The sequence below is a fragment of the Lycium barbarum genome, chromosome 1 (genome assembly GCF_019175385.1).
Source record: "Lycium barbarum isolate Lr01 chromosome 1, ASM1917538v2, whole genome shotgun sequence".
In the NCBI taxonomy this organism is placed as follows: Eukaryota; Viridiplantae; Streptophyta; class Magnoliopsida; order Solanales; family Solanaceae; genus Lycium; species Lycium barbarum.
In genome coordinates, this window is record NC_083337.1 from 3,386,075 (window position 1) to 3,405,831 (window position 19,757).

The window sequence follows — 19,757 nt, forward strand, 5'->3', positions numbered from 1 at the left end:
CAAACTAATTTAAGTACACATTTGACTAGAAAGATGCATGTCGGCTTAGTCGCCTCTGAATGTCCTATTTTGGACCCCATCAACCACCACTCCATTGGTTTTAGAGATGCATAGTGGATCATGACGAGATGGATAAGATTCTTCCATCCTGAATTAGCGTTTTGGGCTCGAATCCAAACATGATACAAGCACGTTTTCTCCCTTAATAGATTTTATGTAGCGTCAATCACAATTAATGTGGGTACCAAAAGGATACCAAATCAATGGAAAACCAGAAAAAATGCATTCTAATTTATTGCTATTTCAATCATTCTTTTTTTTGGAATCTCACGCGGTATCCGACATTTCATATTAGGGTCCGATTATATTCGGATTTGTGCCGGAAAATTCTACATTGGGATGCAAAGTGCTTCCGCACAAGGGCAATTCAGTAACCATTTGGGTTCGAATTCAAGACTTGAGTTTGATGATGGAGGAATACTTACTACTTTACTAACCCTTATTGGTATATTATATTTACTATGATGGACAAAATCACTTGATATTTATGCTAATGAAAAATAAGAACATCGGATGAAACAATCGAAATACAGGTACGTGCAGATTACTTTGGACACCATTAATATAAGCAAAAAAAACATACGAAAAGCTTCCTCCAATATTCCTGCATGTGATTGACCTTCTGAAATTGTTTCCTTGTTCACTATTCTAATATTCCAATGAGAATAACTGCACGTTGTGCTTTTTATTTTAGAGATAAGGATCAAAAACACACCTCAAGTATCACTTATTTTTGAGTTTTATCTGAACTATCAGGTGTGAGAGTTTCCTACCTAAACTATCACCAACTAGTTTGTAAAGCACACCTCAACTATCAATTGTTCAGGTAGAAAAGTGAACAATTGATAGTTGAGGTGTGTTTTGCAAATTAGTTGGTGATATTTTAGGTAGGAAACTCTCACACATGATAGTTCAAATAGGAAACTAAAAAAAAAAAAGTGATACTTAAGATATGTTTTTGACTTTTAACTTTTTTATTTTACATGATGTATTGATTATGAAATTTAAGGGGTTAATTTTACTGCTTATGTGCCATATTATCGATAGGTGGAAAAAATAAGATAGTTAATTCTTCCGTTCAAATTTATATAATATTATATGATTCAATATCATTTTTTTTCTTTAAAAAAGTCTTTTGAAACTTGTTGCGTTAATCAAAAGGAGACCAATTTATAACTACCATTGAAGTTTAGTACATAGCTTCATTAACATGATATTAGAGGTTGTAAAATTAGATCATGAAAACATAATCACCCCAACCCGTCTAAGTTTGAGAGAGTTAATTACCCATTCATTTATTAACTCAGTTACTCAAACCCGTTCAATTTAGTCCATCTTAAAATTGGGCTGATTTGAGCTAATTGATCCATGAGAGAATCTTGTAAAATATTTTTATTTTTTCTATTTGATGCTTTATATAGTCATGATAAAAAGATAATATTAGTTTTGTTTGGTAATTATAATGAGATCCATCTCATTTGGTTATAATTGCCATGTGCCAAATTACTCAGTTGGAATTCTTGCTTGGAGCCAAAGGCAAAATTTGTGGATTACAAATTTTGGTCTTTTCTTTTTCTTCTTTTCGTGCTTGGAGGCCAAGTTTGGTCTCCTATAAATGGAGAGCATTTCTTTCATTTGTAATCACATTAATAAAGAGAGAAAGAAGAGTGAGGCATTCACAGACAGAGAAATAGTCTGTAAGGAAAAATAGAAAGTGTGAGTGATACTGTAGTGAGGTGGAAAATCCTAAAAGAGGATTATTTCTTTTGAGGGTGTAGTGGTCTTTCGAATATTTTACTTAGATCTACAAAGTGTAAAATCCTTGCTATAGTGATACAGTTGCTCCTCTCGGCCATGATTTTTTTCTCTTTTGGGTTTTCACATAAAAATCTTGGTTTGATTATCGCTCTTTTTTATTCTTGTTGATTACCATATCACGGTGCTACATTATTATTCCGCTGTAAATACCGTGAATATTATTTCTGTGGCGGGTTTATTCCCAACAACTGGTATCAGAGCATAGGTTCTGCTCATTAACAGAAATACTTTTGCGGTCGGTTGTACTTTACTCGGTGAAAAAAAAATGTCTGGAGTAAAGTACGAGGTAGAAAAATTCAACGGTGATAACGGTTTCTCAACATGGCAGAGAAGGATGAGGGATCTGCTCATCCAACAAGGGTTGCACAAGGCGCTAGCGAGAAAATCCAAAAAGCCCGAATCCATGAAACTTGAGGATTGGGAAGAAATGGATAAAAAGGCAGCTAGTGCAATCAGGTTGCACTTAACAGATGATGTGGTCAATGACATCATCAATGAAGAGAGTGAATGTGGTATTTGGACAAGGTTGGAAAACCTATATATGTCCAAACGCTAACGAACAAATTGTGCCTATATGGGCGAAGGTACGTATTTTTTGTCACATTTAAATGTGCTTAATGGATTAATCACACAGTTGGCCAACCTCGGAGTAAAGATCGAAGAGGAAGATAAAGCCATCGTGCTCCTGAACTCATTGCCATCATCTTATGACAATTTGCAACAACTATCTTGCATGGTAAGGACTCAATTGAGCTGAAGGATGTCACATCAACTCTTCTACTTAATGACAAGATGAGAAAGAAGCCTGAAAATCATGGTCAGGCTCTCATCACAGCAAGTAGAGGCAGGAGTTACCAAAGGAGTTCGAACAACGATGGTAGATCCGGAGCTCGTGGGAAGTCTAAGATCCGATCAAAGTCAAAAGCCAGAAATTACTACAATTGTGATCAACTAGGTCACTACAAAAGAGATTGTCCAAATCTAAAAAGGGGCAAAGGTGAAAGCAGTGGCCACAAGAATGACGACAACACAATTGCCACAGTGCAAAACAATGATAAAGTTGTTCTCCTCATAAATTAGGAAGAGGAATGCATGTACTTGGCAGGTTCAGAGTCAAAATGGATGATTGACACAACAGCATCTTACCATGCCATACCGGTAAGAAATCTTTTTTACAGATATGTAGCAGGTGATTTCGACACTGTGAAAATAGGTAACACAAGTTACTTAAAGATTGCGGGATCGGAGCCATTTCTATCAAGACAAATGTCGGATGCACATTAGTTCTGAAGGACATGTGTCATGTACCTGATTTGCGGTTGAACTTGATCTCGAGAATCGTTTTGGATTGAGATGGATACTAGAACTATTTTGCAAATAAAAAATGGAGACTCACCAAGGGATAATTAGTGATTGCAAAGGGAGTTGCTCATGGCACGCTGTACAGGACCAATACATAAATATGCCGAGGTGAATTGAATGCGGCTCAAGATGAGATTTCTACAAATTTGTGGCATAGAAGAATGGGTCATATGAGCGAGAAAGGATTGCAAATTCTTGTCAAGAAATCACTCATTTCTTTTGCCAAAGGTACAACAATAAAACCTTGTAACTACTGTTTATTTGGTAAACAGTATAGTCTAATTTCAAACATCGTTCGAAAGAAAATCAATTATACTTGATTTGGTATATTCTGATGTTTGTGGTCCAATGGAGATAGAATCGATGGGCAGTAACAAATATTTTGTTACTTTTATTGATGATGCTTCACGAAAATTGTGGGTTTATATCTTGAAAACCAAAGATCAGGTGTTTCAAGTTTTTCAGAAGTTTCATGCTCTGGTGGAAAGGGAGACAGATAGAAATCTAAAGCGTCTCCGCAGTGACAATAGAAGTGAGTACACTTCAAGGGAATTTGAAGGGTAATGTTCAAGCCATGAGATCAGATATGAAAAGACAGTTCCTAGAACCCCACAACACAATGGTGTAGCTGAGAGGATGAATTGCACCATTGTTGAGAAGGTGAGAAGCATGCTCAGAATGGCTAAACTACCTAAGTCATTCTGGGGTGAAGCAGTTCAGACAACCTGTTACCTGATCAATCGTAGACCATTAGTTTCATTGGAGTTGGACATCCCAGAGAGAGTATAGACCAACAAGGTAGTGTCCTACTAGCATCTGAAGGTGTTCGGTTGTAGAGATTTTGCACATATATCGAAGGAGCAGAGAACAAAGCTGGATGCTAAATTTGTTCTTTGCATATTCATCGAATATGAAGATGAAGAGTTCGGGCACAGACTGTGGGATTTTATAAAGAAGAAGGTCATCAGAAGCAGAAACGTAGTCTTCTGAGAAAGTGAAGTTAGAACTACTGATAATCTGTCAGAGAAGGCCAAGAATGGTATAGTCCCTAACCTTGTTACCATTCCTTCTATTTTTAACTATCCAAGAAGTGCAGAAAGTACGACTGACGAGGTTGTCGAGCAAGGGGAGCAACCTGACAAGATTGCTGAGCAGGAGAGCAACTTGGTGATTATGTCGAGTAAGTTGAGTACTCTACTCAGGAACAAGAAGAACAATCTCAACCTCTGATGAAATCAGAAAGTCAAAAGGTAGAGTCATCCAAGTACCCTTCCTCAGAGTATGTCCTTATTAGTGATGAGGGGGAGCCAAAAAGTCTGAAGGAGGTGTTGCCCCGTCCAGAAAAGAGCCAGTGGATGAAAGCCATGCAAGAAAAGATGAATTCTCTACATAAAAATGACACGTACAAGCTGGTTGAACTTTCAAAGGGTAAAAGACTGCTCAAATGCAGGTGGGTCTTTAAACTCAAGAAAGATGGAAATGGCAAGCTGGTCAGATATAAAGCTCGATTGGTGGTAAAAGGCTTCGAACAGAAGAAAGGTATTGATTTTGATGAAATTTTCTCACTGTTGTCAAAATGACTTCTATTCGAACCATTTAAGCTTAGCAGCTAGCCTAGATCTTGAGGTGGAGCAATTGGACGTGAAAACCGCATTTCACGTGGAGATTTGGAAGAGAAAATTTATATGGAGCAACCAGAAGGATTTGTAGTATCAGGAAAGAAACACATGGTGTACAAATTGAATAAGAGTCTTTATGGGTTGAAGCAGGCACCAAGGCAGTGGTAATGGAAATTTAACTCATTCATGAAAAGTCAAACTTATACAAAGACCTATTCTGATCCATGCGTATACTTCAAAAGATTTTCTGACAAAAACTTTATTATTTTGTAGTTGTATGTGGATGACATGTTAATTGTAGGACAAGATAATGAGCTGATTGCCAAGTTGAAGGGAGATTTTTCCAAGTCATTTTACATGAAGGACTTGGGCCCAACACAACAAATTCTGGGGATATTTGAAGATTGGTCGAGAACGAACAAATAGAAAGTTGTGGCTATCTCAGGAGAAGTACATTGAACGTGTACTAGAACGCTTCAACATGAAGAGTGCTAAACCCATTAGCACGCCTCTTCCTGCTCATCTGAAGTTGAGCCAGCAGATGTGTGCTACAACAAAGGAGGAGAAAGAGGGCATGGCCAGTGTTCCTTATTCGTCAGTAGTTGGAAGCCTGATGTATGCTTTAGTATGCACTAGGCCTGATATTGCTCATGCAGTAGGTGTTGTTAGTAGATTCTGGGATAATCTTGGAAAAAAACACTGGGAAGCAGTCAAGTGAATACTCAGTACCTGAGAGACTGGATATCTGTTTACTTTTTTAGGGGGAGCTATATCATGACAGTCAAATTTGCAAAAGTGTGTTGCATTCTCAAGAACTGAGGTAGAGTACATTGCCGCCACTGAAGCTGGCAAGGAGATAATATGGCTGAAACGGTTCCTTCAAGAGTTTAGATTGCATCAGGAGGAGTATGTCGTCTATTGTGACAGTCAAAGTGCGATAGACTTGAGCAAGAACCCCATGTACTATGCAAGGACGAAGCACATCGACGTGAGATATCACTGGATTCGAGAAAAGATAGAGGACGGATCTATGCAAGTTAAGAAGATCCCCACAAGTGAGAATCCTTCAAATATGCTGACCAAGGTGGTACCAAGAGACAAGTTCGAGCTATGCAAGGAACTTGTCGGCATACACTCAAACTAGAAGCTCCTTGTTACCTCCTTCAAGTGAATGAGATTGGAGGGGGAGATTGATGAGATCCATCCTATTTGGTTGTAATTGGCATGTGCCAAATTACTTTGTTGGAGTTCTTAGTTGGAGCCAAAGGCAAAATTTGTGGATTACAAATTTCGGGTCGTTTTCTTTTTCTTCTTTTTGTGCTTGGAGGCCAAGTTTGGTATCCTATAAATTGAGAGCATTTCTTCCATTTGTAATCACGCCAACAAAGAGAGAAAGAAGAGTGAGGCATTCACAGATAGAGAAAAAGTCTGTGAGAAAAAATAGATAGTGTGAGTGATATTGTGGTGAGGTGGAAAATCTTAAAAGAGGGTTATTTCTTGTGTGTGTGTAGTGGTCTTTGGAGTATTTTACTCAGACCTACAAAGTGTAAAATCCTTGCTAAAGTGATATCAATTGCTCCTATCGGTCTGTGGTTTTTTCTCTTTTGGGTTTCCACGTAAAAATCTTGATGTCATTATCGCTCTTTTTTATTCGTGTTGACTACCGTATCACGGTGCTATATTATTATTTCGCTGTAAATATGTGAATATTATTTCTATGGCGGGTTTATTCCCAACAAATTAAACAAATTAATAAGAAAACAAATGAAAAATTAAAACTTAGTAAGAGTGGGCGAGTTGGGTAATGACCATTATTTAGCCCATCATGATCCAGCCCATATCTATGCTAATATTTGTCAGTGGCTTAATAACCTGCCCATTTATTAACTCAGCTCATTTTGATCCTCTCGCAAGACTCAAGTTCAAGTCAACTTGTCCATTTGATATCGTACATGATATGGATCCATAATTAGCAGATAGAAACATTTGAACCTACGCTGTTGGAGATCTACATTTTGCTGAACTAAACTAATAGTAGGAATCGCACGCGATAGTCAGTTTTCATCTTACTATTTAGTTATTCAATTTGTCGTTAATATTGACCAACTTCAAACAAAAGTCTGCTTGCTCTCCTCTTTTCTTTTTCATGAAAGATTAAAAGTAAGTTTGCATAAGATTGAAGTTGAGTGACAAGTATATTAAGCATTAATTGGCTACCTAAAAATTTTACGCGTTCAATGTACATTACCTAATTCCCCAAACCTTGTGCATAGCAAAAGTTTAATGTACCAGACTACCTGTCAATATTATCTAAATTTGTATATTATAATTATGGTTATATATAAATTATCTCAAATTTAATTATTATGGGTTGTCTTGCAGACTTGCAGTCCGTAGGCCTTGACTAAAGACTTTCAAATGATTAGTATACCACTTCCTATTTAATTGTTGATGATGGTACTAGTCTAGAACTCAAAGGAGTATTCGGTAGCATATATGCTACTTCCTAGGTTAGCATATGGATTTACTATATAGGTTCGCTTAACGCGGAATTGATTAGTTGTCATCGCGGCTTCATTAATTGTGCAGAAGATCAACACACCATCATCAATGGATATAACTTACATTCAAGAAGCATAAGTCTGTGTATATAATTAATCAGGATACGCGTCGACGACGTTGCTGTAAAACTATTAAAGGGTAAAACATTTGAAAGCTCGAACTTGAAACTTTTAATTAAGAATTTAGGAATTCTTAGATTTCTAGTCACACCATCACACTCTGTGATATTTGTAGCGTATGCATATAGTAATAGTAGTAAAGATAGGAGCATATACATTGCATAATATAAAATATGGAAAATGGCCAAAATTACCTCTGAATTTTGGGAAATAGTTCATCTATACTCTTCGTTATACTATAGGGCCAATTATACCCTTACCGTTGTACTATGGTCCAAATATACCCTTATGTTAAACTGCCTGCCACGTGACATCATCCTAGACGCCCAGCCCATTTTCCCCTCAAATAATTTTTTACCCACCAACTTAACCCAACCCGACCTGGATATAATTTTTTCACCCAAAATTATACGGACCCAACCCATTTACCCCTTATTTCAAATAACCCTACACTCTATCGCCTACATTCTCTCTCTCTCTCTGAACTATATCGTCTCCGACCTCTCTCCATAGTAAATCGCCGCCGACCTCACAAAACAAAAACCTCTACTGAAGGTTTTAAAGGATTTGAATTGCATAGTTTTGAAAAGTGTTGCTCACTTTCTTGAACTAGCCCTGAATGACTACAAGCTGTGAACAGGGCCAAGTATGAAACCTCATCAGGCTCAATACTATCCATATGCATTTTCTTGAATAGTTTGACTGCTTCTCCCCCAAGACCATACTTCCCATACCGGTGATCATAACTGTCCACGAAATCACATATTTGGTCGGGTTGGGTTAAGTTGGTAGGTAAAAAATTATTTGGGGGAAAAATGGGCTGGGGTCTAGGATGATGTCATGTGACAGGCCGTTTAACATAAGAGTATATCTGGACCATAGTATAACGGTAAGGATATAATTGGTCCTATAGTATAACGAAGGATATGAATAAACTATTTCCCAAAATTTAAGGGTAATTTTGGCCCTTTTTCGTATAAAATATAAAGAACCCAATAGTCAAGTCCTATATATAAAGATCCCCCATATATATATATATATATATATATATATATATATATATATATATATATATATGGGACCACTTAGTCTCATAAATCATTTTCAGAGTTGAATTAAATTTTCAAAAAGGGGTCGACAAAGACTAATCGGAAAGACACTGGCATAACAATACAATACGATAGTCCCTCTTTTTCTTCAGTTTTAGCTAAATTGGAATGGAAAACAAGATTCAAAAAGCTATTTTGAGAAGTAATATGTTCCACGTTGAGTTATTCTTTCACACACTCTCTTTTTATTATATCATAAAAATAAAAAAACAAAAAAAAAAAACACCAACCACACATGCATATTAATCCATTAGTGGAAGCAAATGAAATTATTGCACAACAAAAAACATGAACCCCATATTATTACTTTTCTTCAAAATATTTAATTGTTGTATTTGCTATTCCGCCATATCATTTATTTGTTATGTTTACTAAAATAAATATACTTAAAATATATATATTTAAAAAATAAGATACAATTTAATTGCTTTTTTTATTTTTATTCTTACTCTAATAAATGTGAAAAGAGATTAATATCAAATGAAGATAAAATAATGAATAAGGTAAATTAGTCAAATTCTAATTCACGTTTCCTTAAAAAACCATGCAAAAGACAACATGACAAGTAAAATGAGCTAAACCGAGAATATTTACCAAAAATTAAAAAATAGCATTTCTTCGTTTAAATAGAAAATCAATTTCTACTTTGTTTCGTTTTAAACATGTAAAATTAATTTAATAATTTGAATTAAAATTATCCAAATCAAAATTTGATAAAAATAATAAGTATTTTACACCTTTAAATTAATCGAATTAAAATTGAAAGTATCAACTGATGCTTAAATATTGCTATTATTTTATCTCAAAGAGAGGAAAATAGTTTTCTTTTAAACAAGTCTTCTCTTTTGAAAGGTATTAATAAATTTTCGTAGCAAACACGAATATAATAAAATTTTAGATACGGAGCACAAACTACAATGTTATATTAATCGTATTTTGAACAGAGTATATATATATATATATTATCAGTATCTAAACACAACTACATATAATTAGATACACTATAATCCGAAGTGTTGGGCCCATGCACAGCACGGGCATAGGCCATCTAGTATATATATATATATATATATATGAGACCACTTAGTCTCATAAATCATTTTCAGAGTTGAATTAAATTTTCAAAAAGGGGTCGACGAAGACTAATCGGAAAGACACTGGCATAACAATACAATGCGATAGTCCCTCTTTTTCTTCAGTTTTAGCTAAATTGGAATGGAAAACAAGATTCAAAAAGCTATTTTGAGAAGTAAAATGTTCCACGTTGAGTTATTCTTTCACACACTCTCTTTTTATTATATCATAAAAATAAATAAATAAAAAAATTAATGTTGAAGTGCGACCATTTCATCCAACCTCGTCTCAATCGATTTTTTAAGAAAATCAAAAGCTAGAGATGTATAAAGTTATACTAAGATAAATGTTGCAACGAAGGGTTGTGATGGAATGAATAGGGTCTCTTCACCTTTAGTTAGAGGTTTTGAGTTTAAGTCGTGGTCCATGAATATGGAAAAAAAAAAAGAAAAAATAACACTCTATGTCTATTTCGAGAAATTATTTACCCAAAATGGTCCATATTTTTAATATTATCCGAAATGACCTTTTTTTACACTATTATACACATTTATACAAAATTGATACATTGTCTACAGTAATTACAGTTGTATATTGTGTGTATAAATACTATTAAAAAAAAAAGTTGCCTATGCGGATGTAAATTAAAAATATGACTATATGAATGTAAATTTTATGTTGAATTATATATTATTAAAATTATTTCTTCATAATCCGGATAAGGAGCACATACCTCCTTAAATAGGCTTTACGCAACATGATTCCGGATTAATCGAGATTCCAATATAAATATCCGCCGCCCAACCAAACCAAAAAAAAAAAAAAAAAACAGACTACATTTTGCATTATACGAATGATCATTGAACCCCACATAATTGATCAAGCAGTCAACACGCTATTCAATATCAACACAGAAAAAAAGGTGTTATACGACTGATAAGTGGCCACGACAGAATACAACCTTTTGGTGGTTATCTTTGTCATACATTTATAGGCATCGACGTTGCTCTACATTCAACTTGATGGCTATTTTTTCAACACGTGTGCTAATGACCTTTATAGCCAGTTATTGTTGTAGCATTGTCCCAACGTCCACATTGTAAGCACTGCTATTTCTGCTGACGACGATTACACATATGTTGCTGCGTCACGATCAAGTTGTTAAAAGAAGTCAGAAAGTTTGTGTTCTAACACCTGGACATGATTTAAAATCAGGTTGCACTTAAAATTTTATTAGACATGTAATTTAAATTTTTTAAATTATATTTTTTTTTCATAAACATGAAAATTTCACAATTTGTGAAAACTATCGAAACTTTCCGAACACTTATATAATCTTACCAAATGAGTAAATCATAATTCATAAATAAGGTATCAAAAATAAATAACGTATCTCCATAGTCTTTTTATACATAAATGTTCACGATTGCATGTTATTACAAACTTTTAAATATGCATAATTTTGTAAAGATCCACTTTCAAAAAATCAACAATAGTTGTAACTAGCTGTTTTTTTAATATAATCCTTTCACATGATATAAATAATCTCTTCATCTCTATCATGAGTCAGTTTAAAAAAAATGATGGTTTTTTTTTTTAAAAGAATTTGAAATCATGATTTGGAGTCTCAAATCCCACTTTTTGGAGAATTTAGGATTTGAAATCATGATATGAAGTTGAAGTTAAAATTTTGTACAAATTTCATAAACAAATGCTGATTTAGAATCAAAATATGAAATCATGATTCAAAATCACATGGCCAAATGCCTACTAAATTTGGTATTCAGTATTTATTTTGAGATCCCAATTAATATAGGTTCGCGCTACACAAGCTATTATAAAAAACAAATGCTATGCATTAAGATTTTTCTGTCCAGTTTTAGTGCTTGAATCCGGAAAGTAAAGAAATCATATTCATTCCACATTCCATTGGAAGTAGAACGTTGCGTAGTTTGAATGCATAGATATTCTGAATCGTTTGGTTCACATGATAGTTATGTTGAATATTGTCCAATTATTCTATATGCAATGAACAATAATGAAAAAATTATTATGTGGGGATTAATAATGTATGCTATGCCTAATAATGGATGAATTATAGTGTTATACAAATGATCACTTACTTTAAAGGCATATTTGTTTTCAATGGCCAGGTATTTTAATAAGGGGATTCTAAATTTTCAATCTTCAAATTAAAGTGAGTCAGGGAGATTCAAAAGTTTGTATATATGCGGAAAAAAAATTGTCTTTTCCCTATTATGAGCCCGTTTGGATTGACTTATAAGTTGCCTATAGGCTGTTTTCAGTTTTTTTGAGTGTTTGGCTGGATAGCTTAAAGCCATTTTGTGCTTAAAATAAACCAAAAAAATTAATTAGGCCCGTTTGACTTAGCTTATCTAAAGCAGCTTATAAGCTGAAAACAGCTTATAAGCCAAAAAAAATAAGTTAGACTACCCCAACTTATTTTTTTTGGCTTATAAGCTGTTTTACCCCAACTTATTTTTTTTTTGCTTATAAGCTGTTTACAACTTATAAACTGCTTTTTTTAAGCCCATCCAAACAGGCTCATATAAAGCGATTTTCAAACAAAGGGGTTCATTTAAACTTCCTTTATTAATTGCCATCGGCTATGGCTCTGCCCTGTTTGTCTTTAAATATTTTAAGTCCTCTATTGATAATATATATATTCTTACTTTGTATTCATAAATTTCTGCATAATTAAATATTTTCTTAATTTATATTATTATTACATGCTGTTTAAAATTATAAAGGAAATATTTTTCTCATACAACCAATCGAATGCAATAATCTACATCTACATTATTATAAAAGCACGAATATAAATGTTAATTGACCAAAATATCCTTCAAATATTGAACGACTTATATACCTTAATAAGCTCTAATCTTATTTCTTTTTTTATAATATCATTGTACAAAAATGTAAAATACTTCAGTAGTTGTATAGTCCCAATCAAAATGTACAATGGTGTATTCTTATTTATAAAAAACAAATTCGTAACATAATAACTCCAATCCTATTCATAATCAAATTCTTGGAAACTGTATTTTTCTATAGTCTGACTCCCAAGGTTGGATATCGTGTGTATATATATATATATATAGTTCTATTAGACTTCCAATTAATGTTCATAGTTAAATTTCCAATAAAATTTATAGTCATTAAGAGTTTTATCCGATATAAATTACTCATTTAAAGTAATAAAGTTCAAATAAAGAGATCTATACATCCTTGAAAAAGAGCTACACATGTATGTATACTAAATGTATGTATGTATGTATTAGATAATCTAAAATTCAATGGCTCAATTATATTAGGATCCTTCAAGGCGCATCTAAAGATAAGAGGTGTGATAGTTTGATAAGTTATCGAATGTGTATTATTTCTATCTTAATATTGATTAAGTATCTCTCATTATCTATTGTAAACTTGAAAAGTTAGTGTTATTATAAAACTGGAACTGTTAAATTTTCTAATAACATCTTTGATCTCACTATTATAATTAATGTCTAATAACATTTTTGTAATATAGTGTAATTACAAGCGATATTATATAATTGTTTTTTGTGTGTGATAAATTGACCGGGAATAATGTGCAACGCAGAGACTAGTATGTATAAGTATACAAAGAATATTTTTTTATAATCCCCCTAAAATTTGGTCCATGACATTGGAACATGGAAGTGGGCTGCTAGATTGACTAGCCAGCCTGACATTGACAAATCCTTCTATCGGAACCCTAAAAATTATTTCTTTAATTAAAATTTTGTCAATTTTTCTTAACCAAAAACATCTTTAAAAAAAGTGAACACTATTTTCGTAGATGGCTTGAGCAATCTCCATCACGCAGCCGTGGTGATAATGACCGGCCTTAATTAGACAATCTCTTTGATGAAATTCTTTGTGATTTTCTTTGTCGGAGAAAGTCTCGTTTTTGTCCTTGACATGATGCTGCACTATTTAATATGGAGTAACTTTATCGTTCATTAACTAGATTTTTGGTCTAATCTTAACCTCACCATTTTGCCAAAAATAAAAAATTTGTCCCTGACATCTAACTCAAACTCAAGGGCAAATGCAAATCATATTTGAGGGATAAATTTAAATATTTTTTCTAAAATAACTAGACACATGGATCCTCCTATTTGACGCTGGAACTCTGTTAATAGCAAGAACAAGCGAGACTTTTTTCTAACGACAAAAGTAGCCAGTACCAAAAATTTAACCAAGAGCAAAGTTACTGGATTTTGAATAATGCGGAGACAACTATGAACTTTTAATTACCAATATTATATGAGCTCACATCAACTTTGCAATAATTTGGACCAAATCTTTTATTGCATCTTGGCAATGTGGTGAAAGAGACAGATAGGGAAATAAAAGTAAAGAACTTCCAACACGGCTTAAATTCCTTTTCTACGAAATTTAGGTGGCCAAGTATTCCCATTTTGAGACTTCCCACAGAAGCAAAAAAAAAAACTATCTAATTAATGCAAAGGTATCCATGGCGGAATGGAAGCTCAACATTTTTAACGTCAAATTTATGCATTTTTATTCATCTTCTCGCAAAAAGTTACACTTTGATCTTTGATATTTGAGGGAATTCTAACAATGTTCCTTAGTCCCTTTGAGATGAAGTAAATGCATAGCCTATTTCTACTTACCAAGATTTTTGAGTCACTTTCTGCAATGATGTATTCATATTCATTTTGAATACACCATTTTACTCCAAAAAGTAAAGCTACATATTCTGCCCAGTTACTAGTTCCTTGTCCCAACTTGAGGGTATAAGCATATATAAGATGCCCCTCATAGTCCCTGATAACACCTCCACCTCCACATTGTCCATCTTTACAACTCCCATCAGAGTTAATCTTTACAAAGCTACTAGGAGGCTTGATCCATTTAACCATAGTTGTGGTCCTGCAGCTGAATTTGAACTCCATGACTTGAATTATCTTGTACCAGTCTGGTTCTGGATGAATGCTTTGAACTGTCCCTGTACAACTTGAGCAATGATAAATGATAAATGCTATCTTTTCCAAGGAAATTCTAATATTAGGCCTTTCTTTGCCATACTTTGCTCCACATCTAGTTCTCCAAATTTCCCTAGTAATGATAGAAGGCATGATTCTCCCTATTAGAGTTTGAATAGGTTTCTTGAACTTCCATTGCCACCAGGTGGTGATTAATTGCCTGTAAGATTTGTTAGTAAAAGGAATCCCCAATGGACCATATATAATACTCCATATTTCAGTAGCAAATTGTCCTGCATAGAAAAGATGATCCAACTATTCATTTTGAGGAATTCTGCAGCATATGCATTTTGATGGGATATTAATTCCCATCTTTGCTATTCTTGCATCCACTGGAACCCTATCTCTTAAAATCCTCCAAACCATGAAGTTCATTTTAAAAGGAACCCTTTTTTGCCAAGTAATGGTATCCATCCAGTTTCTTTCTCTCCTATTTCTTAGGATTTGCCATGCTGAGGAGACTGAGAATTTGCCATTTTCTTCAGCTGTCCATACTGATCTATCCATTTTGCTATTGTCCAAACTGATATGCATATCTTGGATAGTTTGTATTACCTCATTAGGCAGTAGCAAATCCCATCCTCCCCATCTCCATTGACCATTAACCAGAACTTCAAAAAGTTTTTGATTCCTTGGTTTTCTATCTTCAGGAAGGTAATTCACTAAGGATCCAAGGCTTGTCCAGTTGTCATACCAGATTGCAATGTCACCTTTCCCTATCTTCCATAGGATATGATTATCCATCTTCCTCTTTATCTTACACATAGCATTCCATGAATGAGAATTCCCTGAATACCATCTTTTCACTACAAGATGGATCCTTTGGCAATACTTGTTCAACATGAATTCTTTCCATAGGGATTGACCTGTTCTCAGATTCCACCACTGTTTGGTGGTAAAAGCATTACAAGTGTCTTGAATTTTCCTCAATTTAGCTCCTCCTTCTTCATAAGGATAACACATGTTATCCCATGATGACCAGTGATAATTGTTCTTCTCCTCTGATCCTCCCCAAAAGATTTTTTTGAGCATCTTCTCCATTTGGTTCATCACACTCTTTGGTGGATGCACTGCTGCTAACATGTGAATTGGTAGTGCTAATAAAACATGTCTTATTAACACTGCTTTTCCACCACTTGACAAGAATCTAGTGTGCCATCCATTGATTTTGCTTAAAACTCTGTTCATCATTTCAGAAAAAACTGCTGCATTCTTCCTTCCATTGAATAATGGGCATCCCAAGTATTTTATTGGAAAGTTCTTGTGAACCATTCTAGTGATCAATTCCACCATGTTGATTGCTCTTTGCTCTTCATTACTTGCTAGAGAAACTGAAGATTTATGCTTGTTTATCAACCGACCAGACACTTCTTCATAAGTTTGAAGTGTTTCCATCAACAACATCAGAGATTTCCTGCACCCACTGGAAAATAGAATAATGTCATCAGCAAAGGCTAAATGATTAACTTTAGGACCTTTTTTGTTCATATAAAAACCTTTAAAATCAGCATTTCCATTTAGTTTGTTTAATTTTTTTGAAAGGAATTCTGCACAAATAACAAAAAGAGATGGGGAAATAGGGTCTCCCTGTCTTAATCCTCTTTCTGATTTGAAGAAACCTTGTCTAATGCCATTGATAATCAGAGAATACCAGTTGCTTGATATATGCCTGTAAATCAAATCAATCCACAACTCACAGAAACCCATCTTTCTCATTAGAATGCATAAGTATGGCCAAGACACTCTGTCATATGCTTTGTCCATGTCCAATTTCAGCACCACATTTCCTTTTTCATCAGCTTTCTCAATATCTTGAATAATCTCTTGGGCTAGAAGAATGTTTTCTGTAAAAGACCTTCATTTGATAAAACCACTCTGATTAGTGCTTATTATACTAGGCAATATATTGTTGAGTCTGGTGCTCAGAACTTTTGCAAAGATCTTACTAATGACATTGCATAGACTAATTGGTCTGATATCTGAAAATTGTTGTGGAGATGAGACCTTAGGCAACATCACTATGCAAGTATGTGTGAGCTATTTTGGTAAATTTGCTCCACAAAAGAAAGCCTCCATAGCATGAACCACTTCATGAAATATAATAGACCAACAACTTTGATAAAATTTGGCTGAAAATCCATCCGGAGGCACTATCAGGATCCATGTTAAACACACAATTCTTAATTTCCTCCTCATCAGGAAATTCAGTTAAAGCTTGGTTTACTTCTGGTGAAATAACATGGTCAACCACCTTTAGCTCAGAGAAATCATTTGGTGCAGGAATTTGGCAGAAAACACCTTGAAAATATCTGACTGCAGCTTCTGCTACTCTTGGAGTACCCTCCACCCATTGGAGATGCTCATCTTGGATCTTATTAATGCACAATCTCCTTCTTCTATATTTGATAACCTTGTGAAAATATGCACTATTGGGATCTCCTTCTTTCAGCCAATTCACCCTTGCCTTTTGTTTCAAAATGCTTTCTTGATTTTTGAGGTATTGAATATAACCAACTTTGGTCCTGCTAAGGTTAGTCATGTTTCCTTCATTATTATCCTCTAGTAATTTTTGCTCCAAAGCCATAATATCACTTTCCCATTTCTTAGGATTTTCATGAACATTACCAAAGGTCTCCCTAGACCATCTGTTAAGCCTAGAAGCAGTCTTCTTCAGCTTTTGATGCAGAATCCACAAGGGGTTACCTTGGCATTCTTTATCCCAAACTTCTTTTACAACCTCCAGGAACTGCTCATGCTCAGTCCAAAAATTTAGAAACCTAAAATACTTCACATATGGCTCCTCTGTGACACTGAATTGAATAAGAAGAGGAACATGATCAGAACATGCCCTTGCCAAGTGAGTCACAGTATTAAAACCATATTTTTCAAACCACTCCACATTGTAGAGGAACCTGTCCAATCTTTTCCAAATAGTATTCGGGGCACCTCTATTGCTGCACCAAGTAAAAGGATTCCCAGAGAAACTAGCATCTTATAAACCACTAGATTCCAAGCAGTGAATAAAATCAAAACTCCTCTCTATTCTATGAGGAGATCCACCTTCTTTTTCCTCATCTACTGCAATAACATTGAAATCACCCAGTGTACACATTGTCCATTAATATTCTGAGACAAAATATTAATTTCCTCCCATAGTTGATTCCTAAGATGAGATCTACATTTAGCATACATTGTGGTAATGTAGAAAACTTCACCATTGTCAGTTTGAATAAATTTGCAAGTCACTTGTTGTTCAGTATCATTGATAATAGAAACTGTATAGTCATTATTCCAAAATAACCAAATTTTGTTGTTGATATTTGAATAGCAACCTTGCATATCTATGCTTCTCATATATTTTGGTAAATGTTCAGCCTTTACTATAGGCTCCTGAAGACCAATAAATGAGAGGTTATATTGATTCTTGAGGGTTTTGAGTCTTGCAAATGCACTTTGAGTTCTTACACTCCTTATATTCCAGGATAGAATACTAATTATTGGAAACTAAGGGAGTTAGAGTTGTGCTTTGATTTTGTTTGATCTTACTCTCCTTTCCTCCAGCCCCCTCCATGATGGATAAACTAGAGGTTTTTTAAAGAAGTTCATCTTTGGTAGTTCTATCATTCTGATTCTGACCCATCATCATGTCAGTATCTCCTGCTTCCTCAGTTTGAGAATCTGAGAGACATTGAAATTCACTATCAGAGATACCCTGCATATCCTCCATTTCAGTGTTTTTCTCATCCTCCTCCTCAGAAGCAGTTTCAAAATGCTTATACTCATCTTCTTCAATATTTTCTTCGGGAGGTTCAGGTCCTGGATCCACTACCATGCAATGGTTAGTATAGGACTCAGCTTTTTGATCCACTAGCTTTTCAGCTTGAACACTACTTTTAGTACTAGCAGCCATTTTGTTAAAAGCTTTGCCATTTCTAAGAGTAGTAATCCCTCTGTCGATTGGAGAATCAACTTGTTTTTCCAGACCTTTTGATCCTTCCATATCCCCATTTAAAATTTCACCTGCAATGGAAGGTGACTTGTCCATAACTGTGACACCAACATCCCCCATTTTGCTCAGCTCTAATTTCTCGTCATAGTTTTCCTTACTCTTTTGCTTTTCAGATAATGAAGTGATCTTCTCTAAAAAGTTACCTATCTTCCTATGCCTTTTTACCTTCCTGGGACCTGGTTGCCAAAGTGGATCATTGGAAACTTTCCCTTCTCCATTAACTGGATCCTTATCTCCACCAGTTCCATTAGCAGTGAATTCAAAAACACTCTGACCCTCTCTCTTGTTATCCTTTTTTTTGTTGAAACCAGCATAATTTTTACCAACATTATTCTTAGTTTGACTGTTGGCCACACCTATCTGTTGTGCCCCTTTCTTCTGTTCATTGATTCCCCATTTACTTTGAGAACTATTGTTTTACTGATTGGTTTTGTTCTTGTTCCTCCCTTTGTCCCTTGTAACTGTGGTCCATCCATCTTGAGCACCAAAAATTGTATTTCATGCCCAAGTTCCAGCATTCTCATAATTCTTTGTATTCATCATGTTCCTCATATTGTTTTTGTTGCCATAATCCTTATTCAGACACTGCTGGAACACATTATCCTTTGCTGGAGTGTTTTCTTTGGTTTTGTTACCAGGAACCCTTCTAGCAGTCTTATCCTCTTTCACTTTTTCCTCTCTCTTATCTGCTTCTCTTCTCAATTCTGGATGTAGGATCCTGCAGTTACCATCCCCATGTCCTTGAACTTTGCAGTGGTTGCAATTTTCCGATACATTCTCATATTCCACAGCTTGCACAATGGTTTCCATACTACCATCTTCATGTTTAATCTCAATAAGCACTTCATTAACCAACGGCTTAGTGATGTCAATCTTCACCTTAATCTTAGCCGTAGTTGGTCTAGACTTAGAAAGTGTGGCTTTGTCAGTTATGATAGGAGTTCATATTGGATCAATCACCCTACAGA

At 34.7% G+C, this 19,757-nt stretch overlaps 1 protein-coding gene across 1 annotated transcript; it reads right to left on the reverse strand.

Moving 5' to 3' along the window:
• Window positions 1-15,035: 15,035 nt before the first annotated feature.
• On the reverse strand, window positions 15,036-17,998 carry LOC132627183 (uncharacterized). Its single transcript, XM_060342378.1, has 3 exons — window positions 17,880-17,998; window positions 16,892-17,734; window positions 15,036-16,635 (listed from the first exon to the last, which is right to left on the reverse strand). Exons 1-3 carry the CDS (start codon window positions 17,996-17,998, stop codon window positions 15,036-15,038), a joined length of 2,562 nt encoding a protein of 853 aa, XP_060198361.1.
• Window positions 17,999-19,757: the final 1,759 nt, after the last annotated feature.